Source organism: Pteronotus mesoamericanus, unplaced genomic scaffold (assembly GCF_021234165.1).
Source record: "Pteronotus mesoamericanus isolate MK-2021 breed Mesoamerican mustached bat unplaced genomic scaffold, CSHL_Meso_final contig_50, whole genome shotgun sequence".
NCBI classification, from domain to species: domain Eukaryota; kingdom Metazoa; phylum Chordata; class Mammalia; order Chiroptera; family Mormoopidae; genus Pteronotus; species Pteronotus mesoamericanus.
This window is the reverse complement of record NW_026555186.1, coordinates 34,590,124-34,614,642: the sequence shown is the minus strand read 5'-3', so window position 1 is coordinate 34,614,642 and position 24,519 is coordinate 34,590,124. Positions and strand designations below refer to the sequence as shown.

The window sequence follows — 24,519 nt, the reverse complement described above, 5'->3', positions numbered from 1 at the left end:
AATGCTGCTACAATAGTCTTAAAATATAGCTATGATCATGGCAACACTTTAAAATATGTGTAAAAAACATTCATTGGCTCTTCACCTTATAAATTAAATTGTTACCTTTTGATCTTCCTTGATCTGACCTATTTAAACTTTCTGAGCTCTTCCTAAGTAAATACTTCATGGTCCAGCCATGCTATAGTCGATGGTATTCCAAAAACATATTCATTCACTCATTTACTCACTTATTTCATGACTTTCCTTTCTAATATCTGTTTCAAAGTGTTAATGTAGTATTTTTATGTATCATCTAGTGTAGCAAATGACTTGCTTTATACATTTGATGATAATCTTAACCTCCATTTTTATTTTTCTAAAATTTTAAAGTGGTTAGTTTAGAAAAGAGATGAAATAATTTCACAGGAAAGCTACTATAAGGGAGTACAGTTCTTAAGAAATATAAAATAGTGGGCGGTAGGGGTTCAGGTGCATTTTTTAACTTATGAAAAGCTTCACTGTCTTAGTCCAGGAGGTGGTACTTTCACGTATAAAGCTCCTTTAAAAACAGTAGGGGCCCTGAAACCGCTTCACACCCCCTCTGTGCAACCCAGCCACACCCGTGACTGTCTGAAGACTGCTTTTCACTTGAGACTTAATGCCGTTTTGGGTCTGCCAGACTGCCCAGGGGTAATCCAGCCTTCAGATTTCTAGAAACCCTTTGAGTTACCTGAGAAAGTCTTTCAGGTTGCACCGGAATAATTTGAATTATTCACAAATAATTCACCTGAATTATTCACAAAGGGTCTTAGAGCCAGATCCTTGATTTGATATTTATGGTGAGGCCATGTCTTTCTGACCAAGCTCAGGATTTGATCTTTCACTAGTTTGAGAGCTTGGAGTTAAGAAATAATTATTTTCTGCCGTAAGTCCTGGTCCTTTCATATTCTTTTTCTTACCGGCAAACTGATCAGTTTTTTTTTTAATTTAGTACAATTTCTTTCTTATAGTACCTTATCAAATGAAGCTATTAAGAGCCAGCTGACACTTTCCCATTCTGTTTGGAAATCTCATTACTTGTATACAAAAGTTCATTGGGTACATTTTCTTTCACTGAAGTTTCCTCGGGTGACAGCTTTACCAACTGCTTCTCTCTACATAGCACAGAGAGCCATTTTTCCAGCTTGCTGTAACTATTCTCTCAGTGCCTTTCCACACTTTATTTGCTACCCCGTACTAAAGCCAAGGCCAAATATTTTAGGTCTTTGTTATGGTACAACTTATTTCTTGGTAGAAGTTTCTCTCTTATCCATACCTGTTTGTCTTACAACAAAGCTGTCCTGAATTTATTCTCATGACTTGGGAGGGTTCCAAGAGAGGAAGTGGAAATATTCAAGTGCTTTTTCTTTTCTTTTTTAATTCAGTCATTTCTTTATTGTCTGTTTTATTACCATTTAGCCCCCTCCTACCCACTACCCCCCAATCACTGCTCTGTTGTCCATGTCCATGGGGCCTTTTTCCTTTTCCCTCCATCCCTCCACCCACGACCCACCACCCCTCTCAGCTGTCATCCTGCTCTCCGTCTATGAGTCTGTTCCCACTTTGCGTGTTAGTTCAGTTCGTTCATTAGATTCCACATATGAGTGAAATCATAGGCTTCAAGTCTGCTTCCATCCTACTGGCCACAGCAAGTCACAGGAAGGAGCCCAGATTCTCGGGATCCAGAAGTAAATTCACTTAGTGAGAGGACCTGGAAAGTTACGAAGTGTGTGGATATTGAAAGGCTATTTACTGGAACAAATAATAAACCAGTCTACCATGGATATTTCAGTTAATCTTTAACAAATTAGATGGTATTTTATTTACACTTAATGAAGGAACCCCAAACTGAGTTGATAGTTTTTAATATATAATTCAGTATGAATTGTTTAAACTATAAAATTTAATTCTTACCATGTTACATACCATCTGTCTTAAAAGCACATACTTTATCTGTAAATCTAAATTGTATGGTGACTTTACCAAAGAAAGATGAGTGGGGTATGTGAAATAGTATGTTTTAATGTTAAGACAAAAAAAAAAAGTCAAAATCTGTTTCTTTATTTCTCAGGTGATATTTGTGATCCCAATCCATGTGAAAATGGAGGTATCTGTTTGCCAGGGTTGTCTGAAGACTCCTTTACCTGCGAGTGCCCGGACGGCTTCACAGATCCCAACTGTTCTAGTGTTGTGGAGGTTGGTAAGTGCAAGATTTAAGCATTTCAGTAGTTATTCTCTTAAAATAAGTGACAAATTTGGCTGTGGTGCATTGTGGGTATTCTGTATAAGAATGCTGTGTGTTGATAATTAATTTACTCCTCTATAGGACTCTCAATTTTATCATTTCCATTTTATATTTACATTTTTATTTGTGGTGTTCTCAATAAATAATTTTAAAATGTTTCAGTGAGGAGCACTTAGAAGTACTATTAGAATATAATAAATTTCTTATCTTTCTAATATTAATATATTTATTTAAATTTTTATTTGCAGTCAAAAATAATCCCTGAGTCAATTTATTCAAATTAACATAATCGCTCTGAAAAAACCAGAACTTACTTTAGCAACAGAAAATATTCATCAGTATTCTATAGCTATTCTAATTTTTACTTTTCTAAGACTGTAAATATATGGAGGAAGACAATACAGCATTCCAGGTATATTGTTCCTCAAAGTTTTCTCAAAAAAACTTTGCAGATACTAAACAGTCATTGATCACATTTCAAAATGTTTCTTTTTCATTTGTGAAGTACATCATCGGCGTGCATAATTATGATTCAGAGTAACTTCCATAAATTACAAACAGTTCTGCATTAAGGAAATAGCTGTATTTTATATAATTGAGTACTATGTAAACTTATATAGAGATTTTTCTTGGTGATTAAAAATACCATGATTAAGTTTGAACAGATTTCTACATTTTTTTCAAAATAGTACCAAGAAGGATAAGAAGTAGATTATATTTGCTCAACACAGGAAAACCAAACATGTTTTTGATTAGAACTTCTGTCAACTAGCATAAACTTTGGGAAACTTGGAGGTTTCTATGACTTTTGAAATATAGTTTTTGAGGAAGAAAAGTAATATTGTCTATAGAAAGCACCTTTATGAGTAGTAGGACCCAATCATTATTGGTTCAATGATGAAAGAATAACTAAATAAAACCATTCACTGCCAATTTTGGCCACAGGTTATTAGATCTTAGTGTGATTTATTTTTACATGTCTTTTTTGTATTTTTTTACTATTTCATTAGTATGAATGTATTATATCTAAAAAAAGTTAATTATATGATTGCTGAAAAGTACCTTGTTCATTAATTAATTTCGAAGATAATTCTTCTTCAAGGCTTTTATTAACTTGTTGCTATTTTAGAGAGTTTGATACGGTGCCATAGAAATAAAACTGTTGTAACTACTTTGACCCAGTCTCCAAATATGTACAGCGAGTTTCAGAGTTTAACATGAGAATCATATCCTTAGGAAAGTCTATAGCTCTGAAGAAAATTATAGACATAAATATTTTAAACGGGAATGTATGGATAGAATAAAAATTTAATGTTATATTTTAAGTCCATTTTAACCCCAAATATGGCAGTGCCTTAGATTTGTAGTATACAACATTTTTTGCTACTTTTTAAGAACCAAATATATTAAATTAAAGAGGAAAATGTATTTAAATAATTAAACAGTATCTTGTACACTTTTTAAATAAATACTTTAATTCCTTTAGCCATATTTTCACACAGTAATTCCTTATTCATCATTTTATCAGAAGAATGATACTGTTAGTAGCAGCAGGTGGTGAGAGACAAATACTATATGATCTCACCTGTAAGTGGAACTTGATCAACAAAACAAACATATGAGTAAAATAGAACCAGAGACTTGGAAATAAAGAGCAAACTGACAGTGACCAGAGGGGAGAGGGGAGCAGGGAGAGGGATAATGGGGGAAAGAAGGGGAAGGGACGAGCAAAGGAACAGGAATACAGGGCTCATGGGCACAGACAGGGCGGGGATTGACTGTAGGAGTCGGAGGAGAACAGAGTCGGGGTGTGCGGGGGTGGGGGGAAGGCGGGACAAGTGTTACCGAACAACAAGAAATGAAAAGGAAAAAGAAAAACTAAACACGCTATAATATTTCATGTAGTTCAGTGAGATTTAGGGGATCAAATGCTTACAAGAATTAAGTTTAATCAGATTATTATTATATACATTCCTCTGATATTCAGAAATGAGTTAGTTATACTATATTATCTTAACCTATACATTTTTGTGATGTGTTTCAATCAACTTCATTTTCATATGAGGCATGTATAGGAGTATCTCTTCTTAGAAGAAATATATCTAGTTTTTATTTACTTTACCATTTTGCATAGTATATTTGTTATGCCAAGTCTGATTTAATATATTGTTTTTTAAAAGATTAAAATGATAGAAAACGAGTGCCCTAGAAGTTTAAAATGTCAATGGGTTCTTAAATACCACTCTGCTATACTGTGAGATACTATTCTTAAAGGATGAGAGAATAGGGAAAAATCAAATACAATTTAGATGGACATGTTACCTTATTTGCCTTTCTACTATCTCTTTCTCAGCTACATATTTTCTTACATATAATAAGGGAATACTGAGTATTTATTGAGTAAAAACATTTAGTAACAATGCCTTTCAAATCTAACCAAACTTAAGGGCTTTTTTATATATTTTAAAAACTAATTATTGGAACAAATTAGATGAAACATTGAAGGCCATTTTTCATTTTCAGTTTAAAAAATCTACTAATTTGCAGGAACTTTTTTGTTGTTGTTTTGTTTCCTTGCTGTTAGGTACCACTAGAATTTTATTTTTTTTAAAAAAGCTACAGGTATTTTAATGTAAGATATTAAAAGACAAAAGTTTGGGCTGTCACTACGCTATATTTTTACTTTCACATTAATCCCCCAAAGATGTAGATGTATCTAAGGTATCTTCTAAGCTTTCAAACCATATGGATTTTTTGATTATATGACATTCTAAATCTCCTTATGTTTTATTTCCAAAGAAAAAGAAATAACCTTGTCTACATTTGCTTCGAGAAGTTGTGTTTTGATCCTAACTAAAAATTATTTTCACTTTGTTTATTCTGTAATCAAACATACTTGCTCTATTGCTGCATATCTGGAAAGGAGAATTTCAAATACATGCTATTCTTAGAGGTAAAATTGCTTTTGATTTTACCTCAAACCTCATTACTTTGTAGTAGCCTTGTTTTAAGTTCTTGATACTACTTGTTTCAAAAGCGATTCCCATCCAATTTTGTACTTTCTTTCCTCTTGAAGCATCTAGTGTCAGAGAAGTACAAAACACTTTACCACATCTGCAGCCAATTCTCACAGTACCTACATTCCTGTATCGTGTGCGAAAGCTTGAAGATACTGACTTGCTCAGATTTGTGCACTTCATTTGCTACACAACATTGTTTTACTTTGACTTGATTCTTAATCTGTCTGTACACTCCAATATCCACCTTTTACCTCTACCTGTCTCTCTCACTTGTTCTTTTCCGTTCTCTCTCCGTCTCTTTGTCCATCACACACATCCCCCTTATACCGACCTATCTCAAATCTCAATGGTCTCAGCCTCCTAGTGTTAAGACTCACTTCTGATATCCATAAAAGGCAATAGGAAAATATCTGTCTGACCAAAGGAAAGAAAAAAAAAGAAAAACAACACTTCACATCTTCAGAGTTGAAGACATTGGCCAGATTAACGACTGTTTGCACAGATGTGCACATGTACTAACTCCTTCTCCAGGGGACTTTTCTCCAGACAACCGTGCAGTTAAGCCCCAAATTACTTCCCAATTACCTCCTCACATTCTTGGGTAATACCGTGTAATTTGGAGCCAAATGTTGACACATTTATTTCATATAGAAATTTCTATTACTAGTGAATATTCTCGAGTACACATATAAGAACTTTGGGAATTACAAAGGTTTTCAAGTTTCATGGCATAATTTTCCATGGGCTATCAAAGTAATTCAGTCAACTAATAATAAATATAAATTTTTACAACACAAATGTATTGTATCTTAATGCAACCATAGAGAACAAAATAAGTGATTCACTTTTTTAAAAAATAAAATCTGAGTTTTCATTGATTGTTAAATATTGATTGAGTACATACTAAGGAATAGCTACCTTAGTGGTAGAATGTAATGGCAAGCAAATGTACAGAAATTGTCTAGCTAGGACATCATATAAATGAATAAATAGGTAAGTGTGATGGGTGTTGTGATGGGAGAAGTATATGGAGCCAAAGGAATGCAAAGCAGGTGTCCTGTCTTAAGCTAGGTGTCAGAAAATTCATGCCTACCTGAAAAATTATGTCTTAATGTAATTTTTAAGGATAATTTTAATCTAGCAGACAGAAAGGTAAAGGTATTTAAGACAGAGGAAATAATTGTTTAAAAAGCCAGAGATCAGAAAAGTTGTAATTCCATGAGTTGAAATAAATTCATTGTGACTAGAGCTTAAAAGAGAGAGACATGGTGGCCAGCAATAAGTCTGGAGATGGTGGTGATGGCAGAATATGCAGTCTTGCAATCGTTCTTCAGGCATTTGGACTTATGCTGAGAGCAACTGAGATGATTTGCACTTTTAGAAGGTCTCTGTCTTTGTAATATGAAAGAAAAAAAAAAGAAGATATTAAGGCAGGCAGACAATTAGAAAGCTACTACAGAAGACCAGGTCAGACATGATGATCTTGGCCTGAATCAGTGTAGCAACAAAGGTAATGGTGTAGAGATAGTCAGTGATTGTTTAAAGTATTACCAATTATAGATAATTGGTAATTGATAGGATAATTGAGTAGAAGGAGTTTAGAGAAAGTAAAGCATGAAGAGGAAACATCACCAGTGTCTGACCTGAGCAACTTGGTGTCATTAACTGAAAGTGCACATTGAAGATACACTGGATTATGAGGCAGAAAATTAGCGAATTATTTCACATATTGAATTTGAGGAATTTGATAGGTATTAGTTAAGAAGTTAAACATAGATTTGTGAGTTATAATTATACAGATAGTTATTAATGCTTAGGAAATATATGGATCTCCCCTGAAGAACAAAAACTTTTGAAAAGATGAGATGATCTAGAAATGGAAACTGATAAGAGAGATTCATCAACAATTAAGGAGTAGGTAGAGAAAGTTAAATCTATAGGGGAGTCTGAGAAGAAGAGGTCAGGGAGATAGAAGAGAAATCAGGAAAATGTGGCACCATAAAATTTAAGGATAAACAGTGTTTCAAGAAATGAGTGATCAATAGTGTCAAATGCGGCAGAGAAGTTAATTAAAATAACATTTACATTGATTACATGTGACTTATGGATGATCTTGCCAAAGACAGTTTTGTTGGAATTTTGGAGAAAGAGTTACATTGTAGTACATGGAAGAATCAGCATAAAATTGTAAAAAGTAACTAAGAATACAGGGAAAATTCCTCAACATGGTAAAGAATACTTACAAAAAATATCTATGACTAAAATCATGATGGTGAGAAGCTCGAAGCTATCTCATCTGGGTCAGAAACAAGACAAGGATGCTCCCTGTTACCACTCCTTTTCAACATTGTACTGGAAGAACTAGTTAATACAATGAGACAAGAAAATTAAGTAAAGGTTTGCAGGGGTGTCCAACCCATGGCCCATGGGCCACATGAAGCCCAGAATCGCTATGAATGTGGCCAACACAGAACTGTAAATTTACTTAAAACATTACTTAGTTTTATTATTTAGATATGTACCTTTTCTATATTAGTGATCACAAACTTGGGACCTGCTTGATGATTTTCAAAGATTGTCAAAAGGCCTATTGAATAATTAGGATTATTATATGAAGACTTTCTTGCTTACCTGTGGTGGCAGATATCATGAAAATTATGCACAGAACTTTCTTGTGCTCATCAATTTTCATTAGTGTTTGTGTATTTAGTATGTGGCCTAAAATAACTCTTCTACTTCCAGTGTGGCTCAGCGATGACAAAAGGTTGGACACTCCTGTTTTACAGATTGGGAAGGAAGAAATAAAACAGCCTGTTTACCGATGACACGATCACCCATGTAGAAAGAAATCCTGAAGAATCAACTAAAAAAATCCTGGAACTAATAAGAAATTTTAGCAAGGTTATAGGATTCAAGATGGATATACAAAAGTTAATCATTTTCCTATATACCATAATGACCAAGTGGGATTTGAAATTAAAAATAACATAGACAAAGCACAAAGGAGTTTAGGGCAGAAAATACTATATATGCTATTATAATGATGGATCGATGTCATTATACATTGTCCAGACCCGTATAATGTAAACCATCAAGACTAATGTAAACTACAGACTTTAGATGATTATGACGCGTCAATGTAAGTTTATCAATTGTAAGAATTGCACTATTCTGGTGGGGAGTGTTGATAACGGGGGAAGCTATGCATATGTGGTGTCAGGGACTATATGGGAAATCTCTATACCTTCCTCATTTTGCTATGAACTTAAAAGTGTTCTAAAAAAAGTTGTTTAACTTTAAAATGGCTATAATAAATATTCATCTACTTATTAGTTTATCCATCCATCCATCAAATATTTATTGAGTGTATACTATATGACAGGAACTCTGGGCTTTGAGGATACAACCGTTAAGAAAATAGACTTTGCCTTCATGGATATCCCAGTCAAATGAGGAATAGAAAGTAAACTATCACAATTATAGTTAGTTCCATAAAAAAAAATAGAGACAAGTATGAAGTAGATTAAGAAGAAGTATATTTTTGGATAGGAATGTGAGCAAAGACTGAAAAGTTGGTGTTTGAACATAGCATAGAACTGAGATAACTTCATTGTTTAAAGAGGGACCCCAAAATGGAATTTATTTATAAAAATTGTGTGTTTGTTCTTACATGTTTAAACTTTAGTCACCTTCAAAGTACTCTCCATTTGATGCAATACACCTATCAAGACTTTTTTGGACTGCCTAAAACAGTTTTAGAACTTGTTGATATTGATGCTTTTTAGTGCTTCTGCCATTTTTAATTTCACTTCTTCCACATATTGGCAAAAGGTTTCCCTTTAAAGACTTTTTTCATCCATGGAAACAAGAAAAAAATGTTGCTCAGGGTGAGGTTGGGTGAATAGGGAGGGTGAGGCACATGTGCCATGCAGTTTTTCATCAAAAGCTGCTCATCATTCAGCAAGGTGTGAGCAGGTGTGCTCATAAATCACCCATTGTGAAATGGGTAAACTTATTGAAGACATCTTCAAAAAACATTCACTAAAGCTGAATGCAGACTCTCACAACAACATCAGAGGGTACACTGATACAGATGGGTTCCTAGAACATTCACCTAGGTTGGGGAAGCCTGTACTACAAGACTTCTATGCTTGAGAAGATAATTCTGGGATTTTTGGGTCCCCCCATTGCACAGGTATTGGGAGAGAGGATAGTAACTGAAATGGGAAATTGGGCAAAGTAAGATTTTTCTTTTGAGATGGAATTGTAATGTCATTATGATTGAGAAAATAATAAAACCTAAGCTCTATTTCAATAAGAATAAACTATGTTAGATGACTCACTTAGATATTTCAATATTTATAACACATTTAGCCTCTTAAAACTATCATTCTGAAAACAAAAGATGTAAACATTGGAATTTGGTAGTAATTTAAAATACTGCATCACTTTTAGAAGAAAACTCAAAGCACCTATATTATTGAAAGTAATTCAGTACAACATAATAAAGTTGGCATGTTGTTTCATTTATACTTCTTCCTCTTTGTTTTCTCTATAGTTACACTAGCTTCTGACCAGGCTTTTTTCTGTTGGAAAAAATGAATAGACATGAAGTTCCTTTATGTTGTTCTATCTTCTCCTAACCTCTTCTATCTATTATATTCTACCCAAACTTATTTCCTTTTGGTATGGGTATCTCTTTTCTTTATGAATTTATGTTCTTCAAATCTCATCACTGCTAATCTGTCCTTTTGCCTTCAGTACATTATGAGAAATGTTACATTTAAACCATAAACATAAATTCTCTCATAACAATTAAAAAACAACAATTTACACTGTATATCTTGTCCCATGAATAGTCATATTCATGTTTATTTTTAGAAGATGATCAGTGTATTGAATATCAAGTAGTGTAACAGAGGTTAACCCTGTCTAAAAGACTTCTTGTCAATGATCACGAAATATCAGAACGCTAGTTAACAATCTTTAAATAGACCTCTTGGGTAGAGTGAAGCTAATTTTCAACTTTCCAAATTTTGGTTACCACATGAGAAATTTGCTAAATTTTATTTATTAAAATTATTTATATATTAGATTAAATTATGTCATCTTTTCCCCCTTAAGACTATTTCTTGGATTAAGGAAGACGAACTCATAACTGAATCCATACCTTTAGAAATTATCATAATGAAAGCTATTCTAAATAATCTAAAATATTTTCTCAAAATCTGCTAGCCATGATTGCTAAGAAACTTCTCAGTTGCCTAGAGTCCAAGGATTTATTTTCAGAGTTACATTTGCTTACTTCCTAATAATAATAAGGATTAAATATGTGTTCATACAAACAAATAGGATTGTACAGTTATGATGGCAGAGTCAAGGGAAAATTTTTGCCCTTTAATTTGTATACATTATAGAAAAGTAATTTTGTTTTACATATGTAAATATTTCTATAACATAGCTTATAGAGTCTTAGCTTCTTAATTTAAAATGTTTTCACTTTATTGCTAATTAGAATGCTTAGAATTTGTTAGCTTGCCATTCCAAATCCTAACAATTATATATTAACTTCAGAAAGAATATATAGAATAGCAAAGAACCTTAGAAAATATCAAGTACACAAGTTTTCTCTTGCTCAGAAGAAAGCCAATTTACAGTAAAACTTTTACTTGTAAAAAAATACAAAGTAACACATTTTTTAAGAGTTGATATATACTATTTAAACCATTTTTTTAGTATATACTTATTTATAGAGGATGAATGCTTCCATGAATAAAATGACAGTGGATGTATACGGAGTCTGTCCAGAAAGTATCCAGACATGTACTATGAAAAATAGACATTTATTGAAGATACAAGAAACATTGTACATAGGACAATGACATCTCAGTCCCCTTTGAAGTAGGCACCGTGGAAACTCACACAATTCTCTGATCTTGGTTGATTGCAGCCTGTACATGTTCAAAATTCTCAGGTGTTCTGCTTGTTTCAGGCCTTCCAGGATGTGACCACTTTCAACAGATTCCCCACTATCTTTGAAGTGTTTGTGCCATACGTTTATTTGTGCTGTGCTCATTGCGTAATTTCTGAAAGCCTTCTGAATCATCTGAATAGCTTCCGCAGAGGAATGTTTAAGCTTAACTCAAAATCTGATGCAGATTTGTTGCCCTACTCACTCAATTATTTTGAATGAGACTGCCACTCAGTACACATGCTCTCTCAACAGTGTCTACCACCCTCACTGACTAGTATAATCAAGTTGTCATTATTCACACATGCGCATTCCAGTCCACTCTCCTTGGCTGCCAGGTTACATCGATGTTGCACATACAGTTCTCATTATATTAACAATGGCTGGGCTTTTTCCAGAGAGACCTCGTATTATTAAGTCAGCCTAAAAAGTCATCACAAATTTAATTAATTTAAATAAGCATCTATCTCACAATTCTGTAAGTAAGTATTCTAGTTGACTGGTGCTAGATAGTATAAGATGGCTTCAGCTGGGACAGCTATCTCTGCTAGATCAAGCTTCCTTATGTAATGGTGGTGGAAAGGTTCTAAGAGCAGTAAAAAAGGTCAAAACCCAATTGCAAGCACTTTTCAAATCTCAGCTTGTGTCCCATTAGCTAACAACACTTTAATGGTTGGACTGCCACTTCATATTGTAAAGATGAGGATGCAAGGAATGAAGAATTTATGGCTAGTTTCATAATCTACCATAAAATGTTAGTTATTGTTCTTCTTTTCTGATGTTTTAATAGTGTTTATTGATGATGCAAAAAGTTGATAAACATGCATATGTATTTGTAGATTTTTGTTTTTAGGTTACCAGCTATGACTACAATAATTTTTTAATAAGGGAGGAAAAGTAAAAACTCTCTTTAAAAAACTTGATTATTTTCTGTTTATATTAGGAAAATACATTAAACACTAGAAAAGGAAAAATGGAAAGTGACAATAAATGGTTCTTTCATTTAGATTTTGAATGAAGTGGCATCAGGTTGATTGTGCCACAGCCAAATGAGCAATTTTACACATTTATGAAAAGGAAAATTACTATTTTAAATTGATTGGCTAAGTGACAGATTTAGCATTAATCTCTAGAAAAATTTTCTCATCTAAGTTGAGTACTTTTATGGAGAAGAGGTCTGTAGGTGACTCACAAATAACATAAAATAGTTAAAACGTGCACAATAATCTTCAAAACATTTCATGTTATTTGGTTTTATCTTCATTGATTTTCAGTGTGAATCTATACTTTTATTCTGACAATGATACCTATTTTTTGTTTTCTTTTAATTGAATTAATTACACTTTAATCAATGGTATCCCAAACAAGCAAAAACATTATTTTTAAGCAGTCATGAAAGGTGTTAAGATTTTATCATGTTAGGGAAATTGATATCTATGTTGCTAGAAGGTAAGCAGAATGCTCTTCCTATGATAACAATAGAAACAAGAAAATGAAAAATAATTATATGTAGGTTGAAATGCTGAATGCCATCAACAAGAATAAAAGTTAACTGTACACTTGTTTTGTCTTGAAATTATTTTGTATAGAATTTGTTTATTTTCTTCATTACAAATGTAAAAAAGAAGAAAATTTAGAAAATAAATACAAAATAAATATTATACTCATTTATATACACTTTTATCCTTTTTTCTGTCATTTATTGATTTATCATGTATGTTTCTATAGCAATGTAGAGTCATATAAAGCATGTTAACAATTTAAGTTGAGCTCTTTATATAAAATTGTGTACATGCATATTTCTGTGTAAACATAAGTGTAAAATTTATACTGCACATACTTCATATTCTTTGTTGATCTTTTGTTTTTTTCCTATAAAATTAACATATTTACATTCATTACAAATCCTTTCCTGACACTTAAAATGTCAGGCTAACATTCTATCATTTACCATCACTTTTTCAACCAGCTCCCTTTTTTTTTTTTGACAATTAAGTTCTGTGCAAATTTTCTCTGTTATAAAGATATTGATAAATATTCTGGTAACTATATTTTGTATTTTGTATACTTTCACCAATTTCTCTTTAGATTAAATTCTTAAAAATGGCTGGGATGAGATTTATTTGAGAACCTTTCATATCATAAGGATTGAATAGGAAAAGCTAAATAATTTATTATAGTGAATTTATGATAAAAAAGTTTAATAAGCATATAGCTACTTAATTATAGTAATGTAGATTTAGAGCTATAGTTATTTGATTTGTTGGAGAGCAAAAGAAGAGATTGTTAACTCATTACATTTTTAAAATTATATTTGAAGACTATACCCCCTTTATTTTCACTTAATTATCATGTAAGGTTATAAATTTTTTAAGAAGACAAACTTCAAACAGGCATTTATAAAGTCCAGTTTGGTTGATAAAAACTATGAGAAAAAGACTACCTTCTAAAATTAAAACCAGTACAAGTGACAATAGGGATTTAATCAAAGAAACCTTAAATACTGGCTCCAGAGCATCTACACTATGGAACAGACAGGATAACTAGATAACGAAAGCCTAAGAAGGGTAGATAAATGTAGGAAGTGGGAAAATGATTAATATCACTATAATGGATATTAATGGAAATGGATATAATGGAAAGTAAAAGCTTACTGGATGAATGACAGAGCATTTGCTGTTATCTGTCCTCTTACCATTAATTACACAAAGATAGAATGAAGAGAAAGTAATGAAGCATTAAGAATTTATTGGGAATTGGGACCAAAGATGGCAGAGGAATAAGTGGAAATGGCATCAATCTCCTCTCAGGCCCAAACTGGAATTACAACTAAACTATAGAAAAATCATCCTGAATAACCAACTGAACACTAGCTGGAGAGAACCTTACAACCATGGGCAGATAGAAGAAGCCACATCACCACAACACGACTGGTAGGGATTGCGGAGCAAGTGCAAAAGGGCTGGTTGTGCCTCCATAGGTGTCAGCTGAAGTCCTGGAGAGACATTTCAGTGGCCAGGGGTTACGTCTGAGAAGTGTGAGGTCTAAACCCCCAAGCTGGGCTCTTCTGCCTACAGCACCAGAACTGGGAAAGGAAACCAAATAACAGCTGTGAAAAGCAACAGGGTTTCTGTCTACCAAGGAGAAATGGCTGGAGATGCAGCCAGCCTTTTAAATGGCCAATGCAAAAAATTCCATATAGAGCTACTCACCCTGGGCTCCAGAAGAGGGAGGGCAAAATGGACTAGAGACACTAGAGAACCTGGGGCTGGTGGCTCTGGGCAGAGAACTGAATGGCTAGCTGCCAGGATCCCTGTGCTGAGTCATTCCCCATATTACAAGACCCATCTTTCTCAGACAGAGCACTCCCCTCTAAGGGGCATCTGCCTGAGAAGAAGCAATAGCCTCACCTACAGGAATTACCCTGACCACCCTGTGGTATTTAAGCCCTGCTGCTAAGGAGTACAGCTGGAAGACTTTCACTCGTTAGGCCTACCAGAAAACATGCAGGCAGAATGCATCTCTGGGAGCTCTTGAGACTTTAGCTGACCGTCCTCCAGGGCTGGTGCTGGTATAACCCAGCGTTGGTGTACAGCCTGGTTCTTTCTGCACACACACAGGCCTAGCAGAGGAAACCACAGGCTGTGGATTGTTGCTAACTCCGAACAGGTTGCCCAGGGCTTGTCACAGGCAGGGGTTTACATTGGTCTGTACCAGAGGCTTTGCAGATCTACCTAATATATATAAACAATCACAGAGTGGCAGCCAAAATGGGAAAACAAAGAAACAGGTCTCAAATGAAAAACAAGAGAATTCCCCAGAAGAAGAACTAGAGGAAGTAACGGCAAACAATTTATCAGATAGGGAGTTTAGATTAATGATTATAAGGATATTCAACAGCATGAAAAAAAGACATAGGAACCATAAAAAAGAACCGGTCAGAAATAAAGAATACAATAATCTGAAATAAATGATACACTAATATACTAGAAGGAATGAACAGTAGGTTAGATGAAGAAGAAGATCTAATCAATGACTTGGAAGATGAGGTAGAAAAAAACACCCAAACAGAGAAGTAAAATGAGAAAAGAATTAAAAAGAGTGAGGAAAGCTTAAGAAACCATTGGGACAACATGATGCATAACAACATCCGCATCATGGGACTACCAGAAAGGAGAAGAGAGTGAGCAAGAGATTAAGAACTTTTTTGAAGAAATAATGATGAAAAACTTCCTTAATCTAGTGAAGGAAAAAGAAATACAAGTTCAGGAAGCTCAAAGTCTCAAACAGGTTGGACCCAAAGAGGCCTACATCGAGACACATCATAATTAAAATGGCAAAGCTTAAAGACAAAGGGATGTTCCTAAAAGCCACAAGAGGAAAGCAGATAGCTACCTACAAGGGAGCACCAATTAAACTGTCATCTGATTTCTCAAAAAACATTTCAAACCAGAAGGGAGTGGCATGAAATATTCAAGGTGATGAAAAACAAGGACCTACAATCAAGGCTACTTTACCCCAAAAGGCTATCATTTAAAGTCTAAAGAGAAATATGGAGCTTCCCAGATAAGAAAAAGCTAAAGGAATTTGTTAACATCACACCAGTACTGCAACAAATGCTAAAGTGCTTGCATTAAGAAGAAGAAGAAAAAGAGAAAGAAGAAAAAAAAAGAGGAAAATAGTCTAACAATAAAATGGCACCATATATGTATCTATCAATAATCACCTAAAATGTAAATGGCTTGAATGTTCCCACAGAAAGACAGGGTAGCTGAATGGATAAGAAAATAAGACCCATACGTATGCTGCTTCCAAAAGATCCACCTCAGATTGAAAGATACACACAGACAAAAGTAAAAGGATGGAGAAAGATATTTCATGCAAATAGTAAGAGAAAAAAAAGCTGGGGTAGGAATACTAATATCCAACATAGACTTTAAAACTAAGGCTATAGTAAGAGACAAAGAAGTAAACTACTTAATGATAAAGGAAATAATCCAACGAAAGATATAACCCTAGGAAATATTTACACACCCAATATAAGAGCACCTAAATATGGAAAGCAAATCTTTATGAACATAAACGGAGAGGTCAACATATATGCATTCATAATTGGGAATTTTACACTTCTTTGACTTCAATGGACAGATTTTCCAGGTAGAAAATCAACAAGAAGACCACAGCCTTAAACAACACACTGGACACCCCAGAACAACAAAATACACATACTTTTCTAGTGTACATGTAATGTTTTCTAGGAGAGAACACATGTTGCGATACAAAACCCGTCTCAATAAATTTAAGAAGATTCAAATCATATCAAGCATCTTTGAACACAATGCATTGAAACTAGAAATCAATCACAAGAGAAACACTGAAAAAGTACATAACAACTTGAAAGCTAAATAACATTATTAAATGATGAATGGGTCAACAACAAGATCAAGGAAAAAATCAGATGATACCTGGAAACATGAAAACAAGGACACAGCCATCCAAAATCAGTGGGACACTGGAAAAGCAGTCCTAAGAGGGAAATTCATAGCATTTCAGGTCTATCTAAAAAAAAAACAAGAAAAAGGTCAAATAAACAATGTAACTTTACACTTGAAGGCACTTGAAAAAGAAGAACATAAAAAGCCCAAAGGTGGTAAATGGAAGGAAATAATAAAGATCAATGCAGAAATAAATGAAATAGAGTCTTAAAAAATGATAAACATATGACCTTTCAAAACTAAATCAGGATGAGTCAGAGAGTCTGAACAGACAGAGTACACCTAGTGAAATTGAAGCAATGATCAAAAAACTCCCAAGAAACAAAGCCTTGGACCAAATGGCTTCACAGGTCAATTTTACCAAACATTCTGAGAAGGCTACCTCTCCTTCCTAAAATATTTCATAAAATCGAAGAGGAGGGAAGGCTCCCAAACTCATTTTACAAGGCCAGCCTTATCCTAACTCCAAAACCAGATAAAGACATCACAAAGAAAGGAAATTATAGGCCTAATGAATATGCCTAATGAACATAGATGCTAATATCCTCAACTAAATATCAATAAACTGAATACAGCAATGCATCAAAAAGACCATACACCATTATCAAGTGGGATTTACTCTGATATTCACCAATATGTCAGATAAGGGATTAATATCCAAAATGTATAAAGAACTTACAAAACTCAACACCCCAAAAAACAAACAACTGAATTAAAAAATGGGCAAAGAACCTGAATAGACACTTATCCAAAGAGGACATGAAGACAGCCAATAGACATATGAAATGATTGTCAATATCACTAATCATCATGCAAACTAAAACCACAGTGAGATATCATCTCACACCTGTCAGAATGTCTGTCATCAATAAAACAACAAACAACAAGTACAGCAAGGATGTGGAGAAAGGGGAACTTTTTGCACGGTTGGTTGAAACGCAGACTGGTGCAGCCGCTGTGGAAAGCAGTATGGAGACACCTAAAAAAATTAAAATGGATCTGCTTTTTGATCTAGTGATCCCCACTTTGGGGAATATATCTTAAGGAACCCTAAACACCAATTTGAAAGAATATTAAGTACCCCTATGTTCATTTCAGAGTTATTTACAGTCACCAAGTTATGGAAGCTGCCCAAGTGTCCATCAGCAAGTGAGTGGATAAAACAATTATGGTACATTCACACAATGGAATACTACTTGACTGTAAAAAAGAAGAAAGTTTTACCCTTTGCAACAGTATGGATGGACCTGGAAAATATTATGCTAAATGAAATAAACCAGTCAGAGAAAGACAAATACCATATGATTTCACTTATATGTGGAATCTAATGAACAATCTGCACTAAAAAAGCAAAATAGAGACAGACTCATAGATAGAGAGCAGGGGGACAGCTAAGTGAATGTTAAGGGGTGAGGGACTGAGCAAAAAGGAAAAGGACTCATGTCTATGGACAACAGTGTGGTGACTCCATTGAGGGGAGGCATCAGGGGACTAAATGGTACTAGAAAAAAGATAAAAATAAAAAATAAATAAAAATTTATTGAAAAATAATTATTTTGATAAGTTAAAATTTATTTCTTAAAACTATTAGTAACTACTGTAGAATTTAATATTAATAAAATAAATTAATAATTAACAAATTTTATTGGCACCTACTATATGCTAGAATTATGCTCTTTGTTATTAGGAATTATTAGAGTAAAGCACAAAGTTTACTAAAATGTAACAGAAGACATGAATCTTTTCTCAAGGAGCTGCACTTAGATGTCATTGTGTGTGAAGGTTTTTTGGCCACAGTCCCTGAGGCCATAGGAAAACTGGTTGACCCCTCAAGGTAACTTTGTACTCTAAGACAATAAATTGTCCAGCATATGTCAAAGTATTTATGTGAACCCAAGTTTTTTAATTCAGATTATTTAAAGTACAGTGGTAACACAGAGTGAGTTATGTAATGAGAGAGAATGCAGGCTGAATTCTTTTCAGAATATATATAATGTTTTCTTTTGAATGTGTAAAATTTACTAATTATGATTTAAAATGAACAACAACTGATATTTATTATTATGGTTATTTTATCTTAATCAAAGCTTGGGAAGTAAAGCATGGAGAACACAATTTTAGTCCTCAGCAAAAGAAAGAACTGAGATAAAGGTGTTTTCTTTAGTACTAATCCTTAGAATAGAGCAAATTTCAAGTAATAATTAGCACCTCCTTTACATAGCATTTTGGTACATCCCACACTGTCTTTATCTGGTAAGATTTTAATTGAGAAATCAGACCCTAATTGCTTCATCCAAATCATAGAGAGTAATTGAGTACAGAACGTATTTCTGTTACTCATCAACACAGTAGCTACCAAACATTTGCACAAAGACAGATGTTGTTTGTGTCAACTCAGCTTTTTCAGTCAACGGCTTTGGCTCCACGGGCAATGGATACATCAGTGTGCATCACAGAACATGGTCTGGCCAATACTGTCAGCTTTTATTAATTATTCAGCTAGGAAGGTCGAGCTATATTATTATCCACAAGGATTTTCTGACCTGAAACCTCTCACAACTAGGCAGGCTGGTTACCAGGCCATCATGCAATGAACCCTGAGGCGCGTGCGCCAATAGTTTTAATACAATTCACCAATCACCGTGTTGCCAAGGACATTTTTCCTCACCCTTTTCCCCTTAATAGTGTCTTGTATTTTTAGAGTACTCTATTCGTTAAAATGTTAATATATATTATTCTTGTAATAACCTTGAAATGAACAGTTAATACCAATCTCAGTGTTAAGTGGGAAAGTGATTCTGTGATACTTGCAATGACTAGAACAAGGTCACAGATTTCTGCCCAAAAGCAGGCAGAGCAGGTATTAAACTTGAATTTTTGTCCTATGCTTTTTACACAGTTCAGTGTTTGTGTTCAAATTAAACTGTGCTAGTGGCACGTATGGAGATGGATGGTTTGAAACAATAAGAGAAGTAGTAGTAATGTTTAATTCCAGTGTTCATCACATGCTCTCCTGGAACTCTGCAGAAACACATCCTCTAAAGAATTTCTTCCTGGTGCTGTGGGTGAGAGAACTCAGCCACACTGAATTCAAACACTGGCTGTCCTTTTTCCTTCTCTATTCTTTTGAGCAAGTTGCTTAACACCTCAATGTATGTGTAAAATCAAGGTAATAATAGTACCAACCTCAAAGGGGTTTTGTTCAAATTAAATAAATTGAATGTGTAAAAGTCTCTTAAAACAGTATCTTGCTTATAATTAGAGCCATGAAGGAGTTATAAAATAAGTAAATATATATATAAGCCTTATACACAATTCAGAAGCTATATGCAGAAATCAGACTTCTAAATCCCTGAATATTCTTTCATCATTTCAGTCATTAATAACATTATTGAAATGTCCAATAAATACTGACCTATTATACTTTTGTGAGGATCTTTTCTGCTTGTGCTTGAATGTGCAAATTGGGGGCAATTTAACTGTCAGCTTTTAATTTTTCAAAAAATTTTCTTCAACATAAAATTTGACAAATCAATTATATATTTTATTATATAAGATTATGTGTGATATAAGTAACATTGCATAATTAGGAATTGGCCTTTTATGAATGTAGCTTTCCTTAGCTTACAGCAAATAACTTATGAATTGATTTTTCTTTATAAGATTACAAAATAGGAATCCTAAAAAGGCACAGTAAATACCAAGTTGGAATTTATGACAATTAATATTAGGTTCTTATATGGAAGACATCAACAATAAACTCTTTGTGGCTTTGCATAATAATAGAATCACAGAATAGAAAATGATGCTAGGATCTTCCCTTTAACAAACAGTGAGGGTTTCTGGAAAGGTATTCTTGACCGCCTGACACTAATCTCCCCTTTGCCTATGACCACAAGCTGAAGAATCTGCCTATGAGATACTTACATTTGGGAAAGGACTATAAAACACACACATCAATAGTCATGTACACACAATGCAAAAAAAAAAATCATTGTAAGGGGCAAACAAAGTACTACTAGGTAACAAGAGGAGGAAATGTCACTTCTTGCCCTAGGGTTCAGATTTGATGGCTTAGATGGCTTTTAAGATGGGTTGGGATGAAACCGTAGTCCCCCAGTAAAGTTATTAGAATGGAACATTTTAAGCAAAATACAGGATGATAAGCACAAAGATGAGAAACTTACAAACCTTCTAGAAGAAGTAGCATTAATGATTGTCCAGATTATTGGTGTTATAGGAATGCTTGGGGGCCAGATCAGGAAGGTGGCTTGTATGGGGCCTCTCGTCATTCTCTTGAACTAGTTCCATAATGTAATTTTCAAAGTTATTAAAATTGTACCAGGAACATGATTCTATAACTTCTTTTGATAATACATTATTGAAGCATACAAACATTATAAAAATGAAACAACGCTGAACTCTCAATGGAGCAATAGTTGAAATAATTTTTAAGTACTACCTCAGGCTTTTCTTTTGAGGATTAAGTTGTACTATTTTTTTATTGTGTTTTTATTCTGCCTCCAAGATAAATCTATTTTTCAATTCATTAATTATTGTGATTGGTTTCAGTAAGACTTGGACTAATAGGTTAGTTGATTTGGAAACGGCTGTGTGTGGCTTATTGACTGACATTAGTGCAAATTTCTATAATCTAGAATTTCTAACCAGAAATTAATTGCTGGAAAAATCAACTATAAGGTTTAAAAAAAGTTTCCAGAAACACTTCTCTGACTGAACATGTCAGTTGACATGTAGAAAATCCCATGAGAAGATACAAAATATTCACATTCACCTGAATGAATCACTAGTCTTGGACCCTAAGGAAACTGTTGCAATACAGACAAAAGTTTGGTTTTCTTACCTGCAGACTTAATCAACTGTATATGAAATATGTGCAAACTATATTCCTTGCTAGAAAGTGAAAGATTGAAAAAATACCCCTAAGGATTTGCTTTGTTTCAAAATTTTGCATTTTTTCCTATTGTTCAAATACTTTTAACATTGCTTGCAAGCCAGCACCCATGACCCTCCACCCTAAGCATAATTTCCTTATTCATGCTCATCCTTTTTCCTGCCCAATTTTGCCCTGAAACAGAAAGAGATAAGATTTAGTAGTCGCTGCTGTTCTAGGAATTGGTCTATAATGTGGTGTTGGAGAAAGGAGGGGAAAGAAGTTAATTCCTTATTTTTTAGTTATTAATACAATGCTGGATTATTATTCGTGATATAGCAGCCTAAAGAAGGCAGGTAATAATGCCATTATGTTTGTACTAGTTAGGTCTGATCTGGAAAACTAGTTCTTGTTCTCCACGATTTCATTCTATACATATCAAACTTCTATAAGATCTCATTCTTGTTGCTGTTTTAAAAGACCTTGACAAAATTTAATTTATCAAGAGGAGATTAACAAATATAATGACTAGGATATATGTTGTGATATATGAAATTAAAGTGGAGAGGTTTATCCCAGTTAAGAAGAGAATTATTGTAAATATGATCACTGTCTTCAAATATTAGGCTTGTATGTCAAAGGAAGAACCACATTATCCCATTGTTTTCCAGAGGCTATCTCTAGGAGAATGATGTGGCGTGTTTCTTTCTGAGATAATGAATTCCCTACCACTATAAGTTTTGAAGCAATATTTAGCTTTTTGGTTGGTACTGGCAATTGAACCTGCAACCTTGGTGTATCAGGGACAGTGCTCTAACCAACTGAGTGGCCTGGTCAGGGCCCTAGAATGTTTATTGACAGTTGGAAGACTAAAAATTAATAGTGTGCATTCACAACTTGAAAATAACCTCAAAGATAAGAAAAATGGAGCTTGAGCCCTCCCTGAATAGCCCTAAACCTTTTTATTCAATTTCATTGTTTTAATGTTAGACTTGTCCACATTTTAATCAGTTGAGTTCTTTAAAGACATTCCAATTAAGGAAAAATTTAGCCCAGGGAGACAAGTTTTGCAGATAGGGAAATTACATTGTCAATGTCATTTGATTAACACCTGAATGTGGATACACTGACTTTTCTTTTCAAGGAGGCCCTAATGATTCTGAAAAGAAAGCATTTAGTTTTAGTTTCTGTTTTAACAGGAAGGGAAAAAATAATCCTCTGTAGCAGTCATTAACTCGTTGTTGGATAAGTTAGTGGCGCTTTAGATTAGTGGCATTGATACAGGCAAACAGAGTTTGTCTCTTTATCTCTTACAGTTAGTGTCCTTGAGATGAGTGCAAACTCATAAAAATCATCATCATCATCATCTCCCTTTAAGTTAGACCTGCCTACTTTTTTTTCCCTTTTGTTTTTTCAGTTTCAAAAGGTAATTAAGCTAAATATGTGAATCTATATTTTGGGAATGCTTCATTTCAAAGCCTTCATAAAATTTCTGAATTCCTCTTTGGAATATAAGCAGTGAAAATGGAATAATATTTTGCTAAAAGACTTCACAAATTGCAAAAGTAGTAATCATATCATGCTGAAAAAACTGTAATATATTTTTTAACTTTTTGTTGTTATTGTGGACACTATTACAGAGGTCTCTATTTCCCTCCCTTTTCCCCACCTGTGCCCTGCCTCTGGCCTACCCCTTCCCTATGGCCATCACCATACTGTTGTCTGTATCTGTGGGTCCTGTATGCATCTTCTTCGGCTAATCCCTCATTCCCCTTCTCCCCTCTCCCCTCTGACTGGCTTCTATACACATGCACACGCATCGAATACATGCACATGCATTAGATGCCAGTATTTTGTGATAAAGCAAATTCCTGTCTTCAGTTAGACACCATTTATTTTTTAAAAAGACATTAAACTTTTATATTATTTAAATCCCAGAAGATACATAATAGCCAGCATTCAACCTTAAACATCCCAGGTAGGGTGGTAGGGGGTTATGGTCAGGGAAATCTGATCGTCTAGGGCTGCACCTGCACAAGCACAGAGCTCAGCAATTTCCTCGTCTCTGTGTCTTGTGCTGTGTTGACCTGGGGTGCTGGAAGTTTTATTTGATCTCCATTAATAGTAACTACTGCAAGGGAGTAACTTTCATAGGAAGAAGATACAAATATAAATTGTGCAATATATTTAAGAAGAATATCACTAAAGATAGGCTGCTGGCATAGAAAACAGTATCATTTAAAAACCTTATGTACAAAACATGAATATTTTATATTGTGCTTAGAATTATGGGCTCCTATTTATTTAAAGAGATTATTTGGCCATTTATTTTTGTTTTGTGTTTCTACCACTATTCAAATGGAGTCTGATTATTCTTTGAAAGATTATTTATAAGACAGAAGTCTCTGAACCTATCCAAATATCACTCAGTAGAGGTTTAGTAAGATAAATTATTTCCATAAAATAAAATATTTTTCAATACTGTCCATCGCCACTGATTATAATAGCATAGGAAAATGTGCAATAAGTTAATGAAAAAAGCAAGTTATAGAACAGCATATATTATACAATCCTCTTTTATTATATTATAAATATTAATTATTATATATTATATAGTATACAGGGTGTGGCAAAAGTAGGTTTACAATTGTTTGTATGGAAAATAATACAATAATAATACCAGGATAAATCCTATGTTTTGTATACTCAATGGTAAACCTCCTTTCCCCCGCTTTCTACACAGTCTGATGTTTAAATAATGTTACTTCAGAATTCAGTTTGAGGTGAGTTTTTAGTTGATAATTTAGATGATTTAATAAATATACTTCTGTTTTCTATTGGACAGTTTAACCCATTGTAACAACGGGTTTTTG

The 24,519-nt window shown here is 33.9% G+C and overlaps 1 protein-coding gene across 1 annotated transcript in view; it reads left to right on the top strand.

The window, feature by feature from the left end:
• Nucleotides 1-24,519, top strand: part of EDIL3 (EGF like repeats and discoidin domains 3) — a 389,125-nt gene that overhangs the window by 117,374 nt on the left and 247,232 nt on the right. Inside the window, exon 2 of the mRNA XM_054578566.1 lies at nucleotides 2,093-2,221. Within this exon, the coding sequence (XP_054434541.1) occupies nucleotides 2,093-2,221 (129 nt within the window). The remainder of the gene's footprint in view (nucleotides 1-2,092; nucleotides 2,222-24,519) is intronic.